At 37.8% G+C, this 12,841-nt stretch overlaps 1 protein-coding gene across 8 annotated transcripts in view; it reads right to left on the bottom strand.

Annotated features, from left to right (window-relative positions):
* Nucleotides 1-12,841, bottom strand: part of LOC107220172 (nephrin) — a 155,457-nt gene that overhangs the window by 70,593 nt on the left and 72,023 nt on the right. For all 8 annotated transcript variants that reach the window (XR_006905206.1, XM_046744857.1, XM_046744853.1 and 5 more), the window contains exon 2: nucleotides 9,494-9,623. Coding sequence is in view for 7 of the 8 variants with exons in the window: in XM_046744857.1 (XP_046600813.1) it covers nucleotides 9,494-9,623 (130 nt within the window). In the remaining variant the exon portion in view is untranslated. The remainder of the gene's footprint in view (nucleotides 1-9,493; nucleotides 9,624-12,841) is intronic.

Below are 12,841 nucleotides of genomic sequence, written 5' to 3'. Positions count from 1 at the left end.
TAATTAATTATCACGCATCGAGAATGGCGTAAAGGATACGGAAAAGGTGATTCTGACGTGCGATACAACGCGTGTCAGAAGCCTCTCGACGCGTGAGTGTGTCCGACGATAAATCGAAGGGAATGAAAACCGATATTCCGAATGCAGACTGCATCGGAGACTTGCATCGATTTTTAAATTCGATCCAACGGATATGCAACAAGATAATAAATAACACGTGCAGCTGATCCTCGTTCCGTAGTCATTTCCGATTAAGGTCAAGGATTTATTTTCTTTCTATTCCCAAGTTCTAACGGAAAAAAAAAAACAAAAACGTTAATAGGAAAGCATTTGGTGATAAGTTTAGACGAAAAATTTTATCAAAATCTGATCCTACGATACTTGTATGATATATAAATTGAATGTATTATTTTCTGTTTAAAATAATGTAAAATTTCTGTACAATAATAATAACGACAATGAACGTACGGATTCCTACATCAAGATAGACGGAAGCTAAATTCTTGAGAAGCAAAATCGTGTTCAATACGCAATTGAATCGTCAATTTTTTTTTTTTCAACCCTCACACTTTCCTTTCCCGTAATTCTGTCATCGATCACGATTCGCACAGATTCTGGGTTTACAAATTTCCATCATCTCAACGAATATCCCCGAGTGAATTTCCATCAAGATAAATCTACGCCTCGTACATTTTATAATTTGTATCCTTGTGTATAATCTGACGTTTAAGTAAGGATCCTTCATTTTCTTATCTCTCACGCGTACAACACTCGGGTTAAAAAGCACACGCCTTCGCGTTTCAAGCGCAGCACGGACAAGTGTCTGGTCTAGCTGTATAAATACACCTATCACGCGCACGGTATATGTATAGGTATATCCTAGGAGGTAGGAGGGTGAAAACCACCTTGCGGTTAGCCGTAATATTAAACAAATTTATCTGCGCGATGTAATCTATTGCCCTCGGCGGTTTTGCATACATATGGTATAATATAATACATACATGTATGTATATATATACATACACATATACCGTGTGTAATAAACGTATACTCGACGAGGGGAAAAAGCAAGAGAGAGAAAGAAAAATTACGAAAACAACTAAAACGGATTGAAATTTCTCGTCGAAAATTCTAATTAGGGGTGTGAATTTTTTTTTTATTAACATTATTATTTTGTTTTTTTTTTTTTCAATTCTCCTTCAACTTTCCGCAAGTTTTCGAATTCAGTTTGAATCGTGCGTTCGTGAGAACTGAAGAGGAAGAAGAGGAAAAAAAAAAAAAAAAAAAAGTTACACCCCGACCTATCGGATCGAGAATCGAATCGGGTTTTGCACACGTAACGCCACACGTAATTCGCGTCCATCCGATATGTGTGGGAGATAAGAATATTACAGGATCGGATTGCCGGAGGTGAAATAAGGGATTAGATTAAAATCATAGCGTGGAATAAGGGCGGGGATCGGTTTTCGAGTCGGATATAAGGTCAGGAATCGCTGCCGGGTCGGGGATTCGATTTGTAAATTTACGGTGCCTGTAGCTTAAAAGCTCGCGAAACTGAAGCTCGCGATCCAGATCCAGATCCCACGGGCTCTCGACTTCTCGAGCCTCTGCAATGTCAGGGAAATTGCATTATTTCCCATCCTGCGCTAAACCCCCCCTCCTCTCCTCTCGCGCCTCGCGTGCTCTGCAGGCGGGACTTTCCATGCCTACGGGGCATTCCCCGCCAATTTTAAGCTCAATTTTTCCACCGAGGTTCGAAGGGGTTAGGAAAAAACATTTTTAATACCAACAATTTCAGATTCTTTAATATCGCTGTTTCGAAGTTCCGCGACTTTGCATCGCCTGACGATTTTGAAAGTCTGCACTTTTGACATCACGCGATAGCGAAACCTTCGGACCTTCAGATTTCGATATTCTTTGACTCTGTGACTCAGCATTTTTGCGATTTTAAGACTGCGTGATTCAACGATTTTAAAAGTCTCAAATTTTGATATCTCGCAACACTGAAACTGAGATTTTTGCAATTCTAAGACGTCGCAATAAATATTACATGATTTTGCAGCCCGTAGAGATGTAACAATTTCTAAAATGATTCCCAAAGTTTGACATTCCTCGATTCGTACCGAGGAAAAAAGACTTGTTCCGCAATTTTGAAATTGGTATAAATTCGCTGAACCGTAAAAAGAAAAAAAAATATTCAAATTTAAAAATTTTACTCCCTTCAAAGTCATTGTAAGAATAAGTAAAAAATGCGTTGCTAATTTCAATCCCGTTAAACTTACAACAGCAAAGTGAAAAAAAGATCTCGAGTTCCGATCGCGTTTGTAGCCGGTGAATAATATTGTCACGGAATTCGGCATACGTGAGGCAGAGGTGAAATATCGTAATACAAGGGTTGCGTAGAACGTAAGAACGCCTCCTCGTCCCCCGAAAGCAGGAGAAGAGTTACATTTTGTAGGCTGGCTCGTAAACCGTTTATTACGTTTCCCACTAGCGAGTAGAGAGCGCTAGAAAACGCTTTTCACCGAACGCTCGGCACATAACCTTTCCACTTCCAGTTCCTCCGTCTCTCCGTCTTTTTTTCACCTCCCTTCCGACCTTCGCGACGTTTTTCGCGCCCCACATACCCGTGCGAAAAAATTATACACGAATATGCCCGCTTTTGCGAATTCAGCTCGACGCTACGATCCGCAAAAATTTAAACGCAAATGTCGCAACCCTCGAGTGAAATGAAAAATATTAGGAGGATAGGATGGAGGAAAAGAGAGAAAAAAAAAGAAAAACAAGAAATGGCCGAAGGAGTAAAGAAATTGGTACAGAAAAAATAAACAAATAAAAGAAGGAAAACCTCGCGTAGTTGAGAATATCTTCAACAGCGAATTTTTACATTCCGACAAATTCTTTTTCTTCAACTCTTTGTGCGTCTACTTTCTGCAAATATTTAAAAAGAGATTGTATCGCGCGAAGAGGAAAATATTACTGGAATGTTAAAAAAAAATAAATAAAATGAAAAACACGAATTTCTTAGGAAAAAAAAAAAACCAGTTCGAATTTGGTGGGGAGGGGCACGTCCTTATTACAATTTGTACCGTGAGATAGATTTTGATTAAAAAATGCAATTTGTAAATGATTAAATTCTCATCACAAATTAAACGTTTAAAAAAAAAATCGATTTGTATTTTATTTTCTGGTAATTATAAAATACAGCGTGATTCGTATTTCCGTATTCCCAATTACGAAATGCAACGTTACTTGAATGTTTTTTAGTACTAATCAAGAAATGTAACGTAATTTCTACATATACACGCTTTTTTTCTACTTAATTGCAATTAGTAAAAAAAGTAATTCTTGTCATCACGAAATACAATGTAATCAGTAGTAATCACTATTTCATCCGTTCTAATTACAAAACGAGAATCTAATTTCTATTTTTTTTTTTCTCTTCCAACTGTACACGATACCCAAAAATGTGTTTTGTATTTCGAGTATACGAGGCATAAATTCAATTACAAATTACAAAAACAATTTCTATCTTCTTGTCGTCTTAACGTTACACTGCTATAATTCATTATCACTTACGTCTCTTGCTCTGGGACTGTTTTTGAAGGGTGGGTGGTGGTGGATAGTGTGGGGGGGGGGGGGGAGGTCATACAATAAGTAAAACTGTCAGATAATTAGGAGCGAACGTCGAGGCGTCACTCGGTCGGTTGTCGCGTGTCGAGACGTTTTAATTGTAGGGGTAGTCGTCGGTTGGGGGATGATTTTGTGATGGCGTGAGTCGGAGAGGGGGGGAGGGAGGCACTTGTGCGTTGGCGTGATCATCAATCATCCATAATACGACGTTTTCTAAGCCGGGCGTCGGAAGGAAATCCCCCCCCCCCCCCCCCCCCCCTCCCCCGTCATCCTGCCCTCGTGAACGCTCCCCGCGCCCTTTTCCCGCAGCCTTGCTTTCTCACCCCCGCAGAGAGGTTATACGTACGTACATACATATATATGTCGGTGACGATAGTAGTCGAAGACCACCGAGAGTCGAGGATTTCCAGATTGCCGGGTCAAAGATTAAGGCCATTTCACCTCGCCCCCCGGAGGGGGGAAGGAGGGGGGGTTGTAACGAGGGTGAAGAAGCCGATAGGGGGGAAGGGGGAGGGGGAAGGGAAAAAAGGTGAAATATAATATGAAGAAGTGGAAACGACGCGAGAGAGAAGATCGCTATGGAGTATATATTTCATTCCGCACGGCCCTGTCTTTTTCTACTCAAACGACAATTTTATATCCAATTTTTCTCTCCCACCCCCCCGTTTTTTTTTTTTTTTTCATACAACTTTTTTTTCCTCTCGTTTTTCCGTTTCAGTGTCTCCTCTTTTTCCCTTTTCGCGACTCCCTTTTTTTTTTCGTCTCTTCTTTCAAGCGAGAGTTCGGAGAATGATACGTCTCGTACAGATTTGTGGTAAAAAAAAAAAAAAAAAAAAACACACCAGAAACGTCGAAACGTTTTGCGGTAAGAAAAAAGTACGTTATCGAATGAAAATTTTTGTAAAATTCCATTTTTATGTTTTATTCTCTCACAGATTTCTCTTCGTATACTTTTAAATTCTATATCCCTCGATTTTTCTAGTTCACGTTTCATTGACCGCGGTATGAATATCAGAAGAAAAAACAAAATTAAATCGAAAATCTTGGCACCAAAAAAGATGTCAATTTTGTTGAAAGGTTCGAAATAAATCATATTTAAAGAGTAAATTTGATTCAATTATATGAAAGCTTGGAAACAAAAAATAAAAAAATAAAAAAAAATAAAAATTCAAATATTTGAAAAGAAAATAAACTATACGGAACATAACTTTCAACACTTTGAGTAGAAGAAGAAAAATGAGGTAAAAATAATTTTTCGCATCTACGAATTCAATCTTTCTTATTTTTTTTCTTTTCCCCGTCACGTTGGCCAATTTCCGTACCGTTGTACCTTATTGCCGCTGTTAATTTTTTTTTTCTTCCTTTTTCTTTTTTTCATCGCTCTTCCACCCCAGCTGCACGACGGTTGAAACGCGGTGGATGAAAACTATAGACGCAAGGGGTACAAGCGCATGGATAGTAAATCCTCGATGGAATAATACACGTAGATCTGCCCGCATCTGTCTTTAGCTGCGTAGATAAAACACATCCAGTCAGCCAGCCAGAGAAAAAAACGTGCAGCCAGAGAAAGGGGGGGGGGAAAAAGAGAGAAAGAGAGAAAGAGAGAAAGAGTGGGAGGGTGCGAGGCGCGGCAAAGATGGTAGATTGGTTGAGTTATGGTTTGAATTAACCGCAGCTTCATGCCAGAATTTATAGGGGACGTTAAAAATCTAATGTATTACCTATATACCCAGCGGCAACGAACCAACCAACTAAAAGGGGGGAGGCGGGGCGGGGGGGGGTTTCACGTCGCATTACGATCGAGAAAAATATCGTGGCCGTTGTTCGCTTCCGCGGGCCGAGCGGAGCGCCGTCGAGGCGGGTAAAATCGTTCGAGTGTACAAAATTTGCCGATGTTTAACCCCCGGCCCTCCGCGTTTTCTACGCCTCCCTGAACCACCGCCGTAAATCAAAGCCGTGTCAAACTATGAGGAAAACGCGGTTTTATCTCGCAGAGAATTGAGATAAGATGTACAACAGAGAGAGAGAGAGAGAGAGGATTGAGAAAAATGATTATTTCTTTTCGAATTTGTTTTATTTTATTTGGAGGGGGAAGCTTGTGGTTATTTTTTTTTTTTTTTTTGATTGTTTTTTTAAGACTTGCGAAGAATCGATTCGTTCTCTCCCTTGCAGGACAAAAATGTTATTCGTTATTCTTGAATTTTGCCTTTCTTGGACTTGACGATTTTCAAAAACCGATCACCGTCTATCGTAGTCGTTTCGATTCGGACATTTTTTTTTTTTTTTGATTTTATAACCATTTTGCTACAATTTGAAATTGAAATTCCGCGTTTAATGACGTGAATTTATTACTGCAGAAAATTGTTCGGCGAATAAAGCGAGTTTACCAGAATCAGCCCGGACCAAGAACGAAAAAATAAAAAATAAAAAAACGAACGCAACAAAGTGTTTGGACTTGGAATCGATTGCAGGCATTTTAATATTTATCCCCGACGTTTTAACCCATAGATGCGAACCTTGCAGCCGATTGTCCGATTCAGGGGTACTTTTCAACCCTTACAACAGTTTTTATGACTTTTTCGATCCGACTCGCGGCTCGTCCGTATGGAGAGAGAAGATGATAAAGGAAATACGTGAGAGAATTTCACCGGTAATTCCGCGAGTCTTGGTTCGTCCGTCAGAAGCGGTTTGTATTATTCGAGCGACGCGTTTATGCCCAGCAATTTAGCGCCCCCGAGGCGCGGGGAATTAAGTCCTAACCCCAACCAAACCCCGCGAAACCCTCGCAACCGCGATACAGACATTCGTTCCAACTTTATTACGAACACGCACGTCGATTACGAATGTGTGCGAATATTACAAATTATCACGTTTCCGCGTTATGACGAGTGATATTATCCTCGCCGGTCATTATCGGGCGTTAATATCGCCGCACGCGGCTCTCTAATTATATACATATATGTTAATATGTATACCTCACGTATACGTGCGTAATTCAACCTTCCCCGTTTCGGAGAAATATAATCCAACCCGACGTAACAGCTGATATGCGGAAACGAGGGATCGAAAAATGTGGAATACGAAAAAAAAAACAATTCTCCACTTTGTTCCGAAAACTTATACAAACTTTCTTTTTACCGTTCATCGTGTTTGATTATGTGAGAAAGATATTGGTTTCGGTGAAAAACCTTTTTCTCTAATTACCACGAATTTCTAAAGCCCGGAATCAGAAGAACAGGTTTTAAAAAAAATTGCGGTTCGTCGATCGGTCCGAAAAATTCTCGCAATAATATCAGAAACGGCTGAATGAGAAAATTCAAAACTTGCAGGATTTTCCAATCAGATAATTTGAATTTCCGCTTCAATCGGAAATAAATCGATTTTTAATGTTTTACCGACAAACTTGTACTTTTTCTAAACAAACGATTATGGTTATCCCAGTTTATATATTCACTTTTAACTTTTTATTTCTCAGAATTTTCTTTTATCTAATTTTTCTTTCAAATCTATTTCATTCGATCGTCCAGTCCTACCACTTACAGATTTTTGACCCGACCGTCTTCGAGATCATCGCGGAAATTAGCCGATCGGACCGACGGACTCTTCCCTTTTCACCGGAACGAAAAGTGTCGCGAAAAAACTGTTTTTCCAGTCATCGTTTCGTGTTTACTGACAATGAATGCAACAAAACAATATCTTCAATTCTTACGCATAAATATGGTACACGTCTTACGCAAATATCTAAGGTTTCTCCTTCATTTTTTTCCACATTTTTCTTTTACGGTTTCCTTTTTTACATTTCTTTTCCGTCGTCACGCTCGTTATTTTTTTTCCGTTACTTGTGTATAGTCGAAGAATATAAGGAACGTTTTTCCTAAAACGGGCGGCACGGCAACGTCGTGATTTTAATATTCAGGAAACGTTTGTACAGAAACGTCGTCGAGGAAGGATTTCGGGAAGGGGATGCTGCCGGTTATTGGAGAAAATTTACCGACAAACGACATTGTGAATATTTCAAAGGAGGGCATTCGTCGAGTTTCATGAGGTTTCACTGTTTGCTTCGCTTTTCTTTTTTTCTCCTTATTACTCGCCTCTTTATTCTAATCCTTATTTCGTTTTTCCAGAGAGAAAGGGAGAGAGAGAGAGAGAGAGAGAAATAAACGAGAAGAAAAAACTAAAAGACGCTCATGTTAATCCACATGAATCTATAATATCCGAGCTTATTTTCACCCCATTTGGTAATAATTACCTAACCTTAATTGCGGTATAATTTATTAGTTTACAATCTGCCTCGCAGCCTATTATTATTCCATTAAGTGTATAAGTTTGGAAAATATGCGATAAATCTTTCAAATTTCAAATACTTACGAGTGGTCAGGATTCAGAAAAAAATTATACAACTGTAAATCGCATGGCGAAAAATATGAATAAAATAAAAGGCATCAAAAATTGCAACCTTAAAAGAGGTTCGTTTTATTTCGAATCTGTATCCTGTAATTTTTGTCCGCCATTATCCGCATTTCGTATAATAATCTCTCAATCTTGTTTACAATATATAATTAAAGAGGTCGAGTAATTGATATTTATATTTCATTAAATCGTGGTCGATTGACCTTTTCCTTTGACACAAACAAAAAAAATAAAAACGTACGATCGTTGACGCGTTAAACCGACTTAATGTACCTTGGCAACCGCGTAGGTAGGCATATGTATCCCCATATAACGCGGTCATGCCCTGATTTCCACCTGACCGTAAAGGGTTCGTAGTAATATATTCGAAAGGAATTTTCAACCTGATATTCTTGCGACGTGGCGCGGGTTAAAATGTCGACGGAAATGATAACGCGATGATAAAACCAGGAACGGATAAGAATATAATAAAATCAAAGTGACGAAGAAATGGAAAAAACAAAACATCTGCGATAAAATAAAACTAATCGACGGATTGATCTTTTCATAATTATAATCCGGACTAAGAAATAGGCTAAGAATATATCTACCGATAAATATTGCAACAATACATAAAAGTGTAATTCGTTATTCTCTGCAAAGTTTTTTTGCTGAATAGAGAGAAAGAAAGACAAAGAGAGAGAGAGAGAAACTGTGATAATTAGCAATGATTGAAAGGGTGTCCTCCCCTCCTTCCGTTCCGTCGTATAAATTACAAGTTTGAAACCGCGTTGATATGATATTCCGAGATTGTCCTCGTCGGCAAAGAGTTTCGGGGTTCAATTACGAATGTACGCTTCGAATTGGCTCAAAACTATTTGAGGCGCATACATTTTTCACGATGCTCGTTTAAAAAATCGGATCACATCTGACAAATTTTTAACATTCGAAATGACGAATCTAATGAATCCAATGAAAGCGAATAGGATCAATTTTTGTATTTTCACTCCGCCATATTGGATTAGCTATTTTGAATTTTGAAATTCTGACTTTGGTTTCGTTTTCAGCTACCTAAAAAATTCCCGAGTAACAAGTTCCAAGCGAATCGCTTTTTTCTAAGTTACTTTCGTTCTTTCGAGTCGGTAAATATTTTATTTCGTCCTTTTCTTTTTTTATTCATCATTCTCTGTTTTTTCCTCGTGGTATAAAATGTTATTGTATAAAATAAAAGACAGTTTTTTCACTATGACCAAAAAACTTTCAGACTTATTTATCGAACTGTTGTTTGTTTGTTTATTTATGTTATTCGCGTTACGTGGAAGAAATGAAAATTTCACATACGTTGCAGAAAAATGGCCAAAGTCGAAGAATTTCAATGTTGAAAAACGACAAAGTGACGGATTTGCAGATCGAAATTCATCCGGTGTATATAAAATCCCGTAAACTGGGAGAGTAAATATTTTCAACTCACGTGTATATCGGAACTCCGTCGTCGTTTTTGTACCAAAGCACCATGTGGAGTTTGTCGTGTATCGGCGGTGATATGTCGCATGATAATTCGACGTTCTGACCCTCGACGCTCGTAACGTCGACCAGGGGTGCTGAAATACGGAAAAAAAGGATGCGTGAGTTTATTGACGTACTTGTAGGTAAGAAACTTATCCTGATTTTGAGAGAAAAAATTAATATTTTACGAAATGTCATGAAACAATCGTCGTTCTCATCATCGTCGTCGTCATTATTCTTACCGTTAAGACGATAGTGTTGAAGTAAATAATAATAAATAAAAAAAAAAAAAAGAATTTACTTCCATCACTTTTTCTACTCTCACAATTCTTTTCGTTTCTCCTTCGATATTCGATATTTTTTTATTAAAAGTTACATCGTTCTTCTCTCCTCTCAAAGTGTCAAAATGTTTGTAAAACAATCGTTATCGTCGAAATTGATCGTCAATTAGGTAAACGAGAAAGTGGAGAAAAATTTTACTCTCCTCGAAATTGATGGTAAAAAATGAGTCGAGAAAGCTTCTCTTTTCGACTCGTTTAATCTACAAGAAAGCAAAAAGCTTCGGACTGTTCGACACGAGACGCGGATGCTCGACAATGAAACCCAAGTTTTTCTCTTTTATTCTCCTCGCCGTTCGTGCTTCATCATTGCGAAGCTTTTTATTTAATTATCTCGATTGTTTTCCGAACTCTTCTCACACTCTCGTGCTTACCCACAATATGGCTAAGGATGGAAGAAACGAAGGAAGAATCGAGAGAATGGAAATTTTTTTGAAACTCACAGGATTTTACAATCGCATCAACGGCATGAAAAATTTCCATTTCCCGTTTAATTTAACCTTCCGGTTCTAACGGAAATAAATCAATTTTCAATTTTTTATCGACTAGAATATAATTTTTCCTCCTTATCACTTTTACACTTTTTCCAGTTTATATATTTATTTTAAAAAATATGCGTAAACTGTTTCTCCGGCTGGTTTTTCTTTTAATCAATTACGCCCAAGTTCTGGTTTTTTGAAAATAAGAAAAAAGACCATCACCTAATATTAAATATAAAAAAAATTTTTAATTACACTTAATGTATAGTTATTTTACATCGTTAATATCGTCTTTAAAACGCGTGAGGGAAATGAGATTTGTTTTTTCTTTTTTTTTTTCCACTTTTGTTTCTAAACTTGTAGCCGGCCACGCGTGGCAAAAGGGTATAATTGATTTGTAGCGTTGAATGAAGCAGGGTGAAAAATAATATATGCAAAAATATTTAAAAGGATCGTTGAATAACAAATTTCGAATGCCTGCAGTCGCTGAAAATATTCCGCTACCGCTGCTGCTGCTTCTGCTGCTTTTACACGCTTACACGCTTAGGTGGAAAATTATCGAGAATCGTGAATAACTGCAGCTGTAAATATACGCACGCGTATGAAATATTTCGAAAAGGAGAACGGAAGGAGCTGAAAAAATGAATAAATAGAACGAAAAAAATCACCGATACGTTTCGAGTAAAATATACAAAATAAAATAAAAAAAAAAAAAGAAGTAAAAAAAATAAAATATCGACGTATAAATATTACAAACCCGCCACGCTGTCAATGCTCGCGTATAAATATAATAGATAGATGAATCGTATACGTATGATGTTTCATATTTCAAACGTTGAAAGATTGGATGAAAGAATAAAAACGGGTAGGGAAAAAGGGGGGAAAAATTCCAAGAAGAGATGAAGAACGAAGAGGAAAAATAAAAATGGAAAGAAAAAAAAAACCAGGGGGATGAAAAATATTTCCGCAATCGTACGCAGATATATTGCAAGTCTACGCGTGTGCAACGATATTCCGAATATATACGATCGTGCGGAGATGAATTTTTAATTCCTTTCTGGAAATTTCTGCACGGCAGAAACGTGAGAGACGATTAATTGTAATAATAATGATGAAGAAAGTGAAAACAAAAAAAAAAGAAAACAAAACCAACCCCTCCGTCCGAAAAAAATTAAACAACGAGAAAGAAGAAAAAAAAGAAAAAAAGAGGGCAGCGAAGCAAAATGTAAAAACAAAAAAAAAAAAAACAAAAAAGAAAAGGAGAAAAAAAGAACGAAAGTTAAATAAAGAATTCCAAAAGGCCGGGCATTTTAAGCTAATTAAATCCGATTTGTATTCGTCACTCGCACACGTCGTGGCTTTTCTCCTCCTTTCTCACTTTGTCTCTCTCTCTCTTTCTCTCTCTTTCTTTTTCCGTGCTGGTAGTCGTTGGATGATAATATTTAATTATTCAAGTCCAGTAGGTGACAGGTTTCTGCCTGTTTTTTTCTCCGTTCTCTGCCTGTTTGTTCTCCGTTGCCATTTTGTTTATTTGTTGAATTTTTTTGTTTTTTGTTTTCACTTTAATTCCATTCGGCAAAGGAAGTTTTGCCTCGTCGTTGTATACGATTCAACTGGTGCGACGATAATGGAAACAAAAAAAAAATTTCGAGTATTCGGCCGAAGAATTTTTCTTACTTCAAATTTCGCCCGCTCCTTGTTTTATGACACAGATACTTTTGAAATACATAACGCGTACAGAAAGATCGCATACCTACTAGATTAACTCTTTCAGCCACGCAATCACAGTTTTTTTTTTTTTTTTTTTTTTCGGCACAGAAGTCGAAATAAAATGCAGGATTTTTCATGCGATAAGAGGAAGGAAAAAAAAATAAATAAATAAAAACAAGAGACAAAAGGGTGCCACTTTTTTTATAGTGGCTTCTGTGGCTGAAAAGGATCAAAAAAAAAGAAAAACTTGCTGCTCGGCAGTGTACAAGGGTGAATATTTTTTTTTTTGTTTCTTATTGAAAAATCTTGGACGTGAAAAACTTCCCGTACGACGCGCGAAATCCGACCTTCGGAAAAAATGAGAAAGGGTTTGAATTTTTTTGCCAATGTAGCAGTCACCCTGTCTCTCTCTCTCTCTCTCTCTCTCTCTATATATATATATATATATATATATATATACATATATATAATATAGGTATATAAGCGTTATTCGAAAGGGTCCGGTGTTGGAAAAAAAAAAAAAGTTATGCAATAACTTCGGAGGCCTCGAAATATGAGGAAAATAATGGAGACGTAGGTTGGCACCCGTGTCGAAGGGGTATATGACGGTTACGTCGAGGGATGGGAGAGGGCTAAAGGACTAAAGGGCTAAAAGGACTTGAGGAAAAATCGGTACGGAAAGGCTGCGCGGAGACCCGATTCGGAAGTCCAATTTCTTCGCAAATTCCGGATAGGCAATTCAAAAGAACGAGCGGGGTTCGATTCGCGGATTTTCCGAAGGCTGTG

The sequence above is a fragment of the Neodiprion lecontei genome, chromosome 7 (genome assembly GCF_021901455.1).
Source record: "Neodiprion lecontei isolate iyNeoLeco1 chromosome 7, iyNeoLeco1.1, whole genome shotgun sequence".
Taxonomy (NCBI): Eukaryota; Metazoa; Arthropoda; class Insecta; order Hymenoptera; family Diprionidae; genus Neodiprion; species Neodiprion lecontei.
This window is presented reverse-complemented; position numbering and strand designations above follow the sequence as displayed.